Source organism: Nothoprocta perdicaria, unplaced genomic scaffold (assembly GCF_003342845.1).
Source record: "Nothoprocta perdicaria isolate Ctin4 unplaced genomic scaffold, notPer1 scaffold_42, whole genome shotgun sequence".
NCBI classification, from domain to species: domain Eukaryota; kingdom Metazoa; phylum Chordata; class Aves; order Tinamiformes; family Tinamidae; genus Nothoprocta; species Nothoprocta perdicaria.
Window position 1 is genome coordinate 4,034,404 of NW_020455666.1, and position 6,477 is coordinate 4,040,880.

The 6,477-nt window shown below is 45.3% G+C and overlaps 1 protein-coding gene across 1 annotated transcript in view; it reads left to right on the forward strand.

The window, feature by feature from the left end:
* The first annotated feature begins 6,316 nt into the window (after positions 1–6,316).
* Positions 6,317–6,477, forward strand: part of NINJ1 (ninjurin 1) — a 13,934-nt gene continuing 13,773 nt past the window's right edge. Inside the window, exon 1 of the mRNA XM_026046130.1 lies at positions 6,317–6,403. Coding sequence (XP_025901915.1) covers positions 6,317–6,403 — 87 coding nt within the window. The remainder of the gene's footprint in view (positions 6,404–6,477) is intronic.

Below are 6,477 nucleotides of genomic sequence, written 5' to 3' on the forward strand. Positions count from 1 at the left end.
GCATTTCCCTACTAGTGAGAACAGAATTAGTGTTCAGACAGTAAGGATGCCTTGTCCTCCTTGTTGCATGTATTTGTTACCCTCGTGGCTCGTTCTATCATATCTAGGTGCTCATGTRAATAGATAAACTTCTCCCATTGCACACAGTAGAACATGGACTCAATCACAGGGAAGTTCAAGYGAAAACAAACAGCTTCCGTGCCCGCAGCCCACCAGAACTCCTAGACTAGCATCCCTGCTGCCAGACTTGCAAGTTCACATCTCCATCTCATCTCAGCAATACAGTTTTTCACAATTCTGATCAAACAGAATGTGTTCCCTAATTGTAGAAGTGTTTAAAAATACATAAATTGTAATTAAAAATAGACAAATTGATTTTACTGATACTTTGAAAATGAGAAATTAATATGCAACAACTGAGAAGCTAAGACATTTCAACTGAAAAAGGTAAAAATTATGAAGCCCTTAAGACAGGATAAAAATTTGATTTCCTCTTCTTTAGTCTCTTACATCCAGACACTTGCTGCTTATTTCCCATTTTGAATAAAAGGCTAGAGGTGGTTTTCTCAGCTAGCACTGTGTGGTATGGGTGTTGGGTGGATGCTGTGCCCCTGCAGGCAATGCAGATGCAGCAGTGCAGACAGAGCAAAGCAGCCTGGGCTGAGGGCCACGCCGTCAACTGTGGACACAACGCTGGGTTTGCAGCGATGGGTGACGGTGCCACCGCTTTGGTCCCACACCGAATCCAGCCCTTTGGCACCTCCCGAGGACAGTGTGTTCTGCCAGGCCCAGCTCCCAGCTGCAGGACACTCACCCGAGTGCCAGGCTGAAGCAGCACCGAGCTGCTGGGAGACTTGTTGGAGCACAAAGCTGCTGTGCAAGGACACCTTCCTGGGATAGCACTTGCTCTTTGCTGAGAAAATTACACTTTTAAATGAATCAAAAATGAATCAAAGTACTGTCAAGTGGAAAGCCTGGGTCAGATTCCTATCACAAACTCCAGACATTCATACTGTACTGCTCATGCATTTGGGGAGCTGTTTTTGCATGTTTCAAGGGAGGAGCTTACTCATTTCCTCCTGGCACAAGCCCAGTGCTGCTTGAAACCTCCTGTTTCAAGTGTGCATGTGCCAAGCAAGGCAGCACAAGGAAGCCTTTTACTTATCCTTAGGTAAAAGAGTATTTCTGAAAACAGTCTCACAGATTATAAAGCCAAAATGGACACCCATAATCACCAAATCAGGTCTTCTGAATAATAAAGGACAGAGATGTCCCTGTGCGATTCTTGTACTAAGCCCATAAACACTTCTAGGTGGATAAGCAAGAAGTCTGGTGTCTTTCCAGAACCTTCTGTCTAGATGCAAAGAACCCATCAACTATCACTTGCCTTGATCATTGGCCTTCCATAAAAGCTCACAATATAATAAGGTGAAAATATTAGGCATGCCTTCAAAGCCTTGGTGTTGTTACAAGCACACACATGGCTCGGGTGCCCTGTAGGGACCTTCACAATTTTGACTGTTCACAATTTTGAACAGTCCCAGCAACTGGCTACCTGAGGATATTATCCAGGGAACCCAAGCGAGGACGATTCAACAACCCTGCTTACCACCACGTTCTGTAGTGCTAACTGTTCACTAAATATTTCCCGAAGCCGCAGAGCAGCCGTTATCTCCCTACAGCACAGAAAGCCTTTTGGGCACGGTGGTGTTACACAAATCTGTTTTCCCAGGACACTTCCTATGCGAAAATCATAAGAATAGGAAAAAAATAATCTAGTGGCCTGCTTCCCTGACAGCAGGCGGGTGCCACACTTTATTTTCAAATCTCAAACCAAAAGCTTACCTCAACTTCTCTTCAGTTTATCTAAATCTTTAAGGGATTATACTTCACCACTTCTGCATCAACGTCTCTAACGGAGATGGCTGTGGCCATAACCCAAAACAGTTTTAGTCTGTTTCTTCCTCTTTCTCTGCAAGATGTAGCTTTGTCCAGATACTAAATTCTTACCCAATCTGGGTCTGCCTGATGGCCATGGGTCAGCTTGCTCCAGACAAGTTGCAGTTTGGTGGGAAATTAGATGTCTTGTAACAGAAATATTGCAACATATCTTGGGCTTTTTAGAATGAATAATGAATGTCTTTTAAATAAAGATATATTAAACATCTTGTGTACGTAAGAGGCCASGTCTAAATTATGTATTGTGAGCCCGGGACACACAATGAACTACAAGAGGTTAACGTGCAGTATCAGTTACATCACTAGATACGTCCAACCACAGTGAAGTAATTCCATACAGGCACCATTCATAATAGAAAAAAATAAATTTTTAAAAACGTACTGTTTTTATACAGACTCCTATTTACCTTTTCCTGAGATAAACACAAAGAATACAGATATCTTACAGTAGAAAGGCAGTCTTTTTTGTTCAGAATTGCTGCCAAGGCAAGGAGCTAAAGCTTCATTTATGTAATAATCTTAGAAACTGGTAAAGTAGGAGGTGCTGAGGGAGGTGGAAAGAGATTATAAAAGRTAATGCAGTTGCTCCTGACACCAAGCTTTGGAATCACAACATCTATATCCATGTTAAAAAGCTCAATCTCATTTCTTTATAACCAGTATCCTCTTTCTTAGATCCTCCATTTATATTTTGGAATGACTGCTCTCCATTTTTCCCTTGGAGAGGTTATAGCAGAAGCCACTTTGTTTRCTTAAACTTGTGCTCCAGTTTGGAAGCACTAGTTTGCGTAATGACCTGCTTTTACAGTGACCACAAGTGCCAGGTAGTGCTGTGTACTTTGCATTCTGGGCTTATCTTCAGACAGTCCCTCTGGCCACATAAACACTCACTCAGAGAAAATGAATCCCTGGGTTAAAAAAAAAAAAAAATTGTCATGTTAAGTGGCACGAGCAAAGAAGGATCATCCTGTGCCTGTCATGTAATTGTCACAGCAATTTCAAGAAAATCAGTTAATCATGATTAATGGCCTTAGAGACTGATACAGTYTGCAAACTGTTTTAGTGGTCAAGGTGCAACGATGCAAAGCAATGGGTGTTTGTTTGGTTTTGTTTTCCTTGAAAACTGCCACATGGGTTTCAGTGTCCATCCTGACAGCAGTGGACCTGAGAAAATCTTTACACCCTCTGCGTACCCTCCACTATCTGCTCTGCACCAAGTTTATCAAAAAATCCTGACTCGGGCACATGTGGCACGTGCCGGGTTCTCATTTTGTAATGACTTTGCTCGGTTTACAAGCAAGCAAAATGACCCACCATGCAGTATCTTCTTGCAGCTTCCCTTTAAGGCTGCAGACTGAGCACATCACTACTCCACAATCTCTCTTGCCACCAGCTTGAGTCTGCAACTGTCTCTCCACAGGGAGCACAGAGTCCTTTTTGTAAGCAGCAAAATGGATTTCAGATTCACCAAGCAGAACTCAACTCAGGGCCTAATGGAAAGAAAACTTCTTGTCAACAAATTGCCACTGGGCTGACAAGCACAACAGCGCACAGCCACCATCCTGAACTGACCRTTTCACACTGGCTCACGTGCCGTTTCATAAGCTTGGACTAGGTTATTTCTCAGGTCCACTCAATACGGACATTCCCCATAGGGCTAACAAAAGKTTCCCCTTGCACACATCCCTTTGGCACGTGACAGTGCAATAAAAGTCTGAGTTAGTGCAAAAAGTAAGAACTCAGCACTCCCACTGCTCAACATCGCAGGAGAACACATTTTCTCTAATTTTCAGGATTAAGGGCAGGATTGTCTCACTAGAGCCAATTAAACCTCTAGAGCTGCCAAACAAATTTGTCGAAATGCATTTGCAGGAGCTACAGAAGATGACAAAGGGACAAATAGAGACAGTAACATTTCTGTCACTGGATACTTGCAGTTGGGGAGGATTCCGAGTAGCTTTTCTTGGGGACAGAATACTACAGCAATTTAATAACCATTAAAATAATTAGTAATGTGGCTGATAAGTAATGGCCAGYCTACCTGAATACATTGACTACAACAATATCAAAAATTGAGAAAAGTAATGTGCTTTTCCAAGCCTCATGCTAGTTAGGAGCCGATTCCCAGTCAGTGCAATGTAGAGCTTTGCTTCAGCTGCTTCAGGGTCACCTCCTATCGTGCTGACCCTGTGGCAGAATAACTGCGTCCACCCTGGCCAACCATGACACCACTGCAGCAATCACCGTGGTGGCCCCTTCTGTTTTAACATTGCAAGTGACAGCTCAACAAAGCGCAGCCCAACTATATGTGTTTTGCTTATGACCATTCCTTTTACTGTTCTCAGCATAAGGATACAAATATCCCTTGAACTCTCAATACACTGTCTTCAATTTTGTATGAATCCATAATAAAGCTTTGTTTCTCTCTCTGAATGGCAGTTTTCAAGCCAAAATGTTAAACAGAGAGATCCATCAAGAATCAGTATAGATGAGGATTTTCCTATCAAGTCCAATCAAATAAGTGTTTTGCTRCATTGCTTGACAAGACAGCAATTTTTGCTGGTACATACGGTGTCAGGAAAGGTTTTTTTTAATAAGCAGAAAGTTAATAATAAATTCWATATGCTCTTGAGTACAGTGAGTTATAATCTCCAGCGACCTTTAACATTATGGATAGAAGCCTAACTTGTGCTTAATTTGTGCTTGGCCATATTTGGTAGTCCRTACGCTTTCACATAGACTCTAAAAATATATTCAGGCACCAGTTAATTCTGCTTTAGCCAAAAACAGCTGATTCAAAACAAAAGAAGAGCAGAGAGCGAGGACAATTGAACACTGAGATGAACATGAACTTCACCCAGGAGCTACCACACRTTGGAGAGCTGTGCCCACACACAGTGTAATTTTCATCTGATGTCTCACAGTACTCACATCAGTGTCCACCTTCGAGGCGGACGTGTTTTGTAGGATGCACCAGCCTTGCGGAGCCTGGAGGAGCTGAGGGAAGTGCAGATCCCCCCCTTCCTGGCCGGGCTCCTTCCCGGCCGCAGGCAAGTCCTGGAGCAACCTGGGTTCAGCCCAAGAGCTCATCTCCCTGCAGCACCTGATGCAAAGCGAGAGCAGCCAAGGAGCTCACACCTCTTGCAACCTGCGTGTAAGCGCAGGGCCAACACGCTTGTGTGTCTGTGTTTGGGATCCACTGATACATCTGGGGCTTCCTTGCCCAAACATCCCCATCTAGGCGATGGGGGAATAGGCAACAAAGGTTTCTTCCTCATCAACTCTCTTTAGACAAGCAAGGCCAAGCAAGGCTAAGCAAGGCTTTAGTTGTRTTTAGAGACTGAACTAAACCCATCAAGAGAAAAATGATGAAAATAGATCTTAACACAGGAGAGGTGAAAAGTGTTAACCTGATGAATATAGAAAACTGCTCATAAGAACAGCCCCACTGAACTGCTTCTATTTAAAGGGTATTTTCAGTGTTGATGTGCAGGTCATCACTGATTTTACTGCTAATCAGAAAGATTACACTTGATTACATTACTTGATTACAAGATTACACTATAAAAAGCACATTACTTGTATTAAAGCCTGAACACTGTCCAATGCAAATAGAAAAAAAAAGTTTATATTAACAGCGTTTTAAAATCTTATTCTCTTCTGTTTCTTTATGCATTCAGCTGGCTTTGCTGTTGCCAGTTAGGTTGTTTGTGCATGTTTCAGATGTTTCATTACCACAAAATCTCTCCAAAACCTGTTTTCATGCCCGTATCCCACAGCGGCAGAGGTGGGAACTAAGTCTGGGGTGCAATAAAACAGGACAACGAAATCAAAAACCTAGAAACGCTGTTGACAGAGCACTTAAAAATGCCTCATCTTTCAAGTTTTTTTTTTTTTTCTTTGTTTGGGAGGCGGGAAATACTATTGTTAGACTTGACTTGTCTAAAATGCAGCACTCGCGCAGCGTTCCAGGGAGCACTGCAGATAACTGATCACACAAACTATGATTCTCTGCCAACATTTGCAGGCAGTTGGGCCTGAAAACCAAGGGACCAACTGGGAGAGGGGCAGCTCGAGCTCCTGCTAAGTTCCAAGCCCCAAAGGGGCAGGAATCTCACACCCAGAGCCAAATTCTGGGAGGAAAGGCGGGTGCCGGGCCCTTCCTGGAAGGAAGGCCCTCCCAGCGCGCCGCGGAGCGGGGAGCAGGGACGGGCCGCGGGCACGGGCCGCGCTGCCGCCTCCGCTCCGCGCTGCCTTCCCGCCGCGGGCAGCCGGGCCCAGCCCCGGGGCGGCCCCGCGGGAGGAGGCGGCGACGACGACGACAGGGCTGCCCCGCGGGCGGCCGCCGCCGCGCGCCATGGAGCCTGACAGCGAGACCCACGAGCTCAACGGGCCGCCCGAGAACGGGCTGCTGGAGGGCGCGCAGCCGCCGGCCGCCGAGCGGGTAGGAGCGACGGGCGCGGGCGCGCAACGGGCTGCGGGCGCGCGCAACGGGCGCGGGTCCGTGGCCTCAGGCAC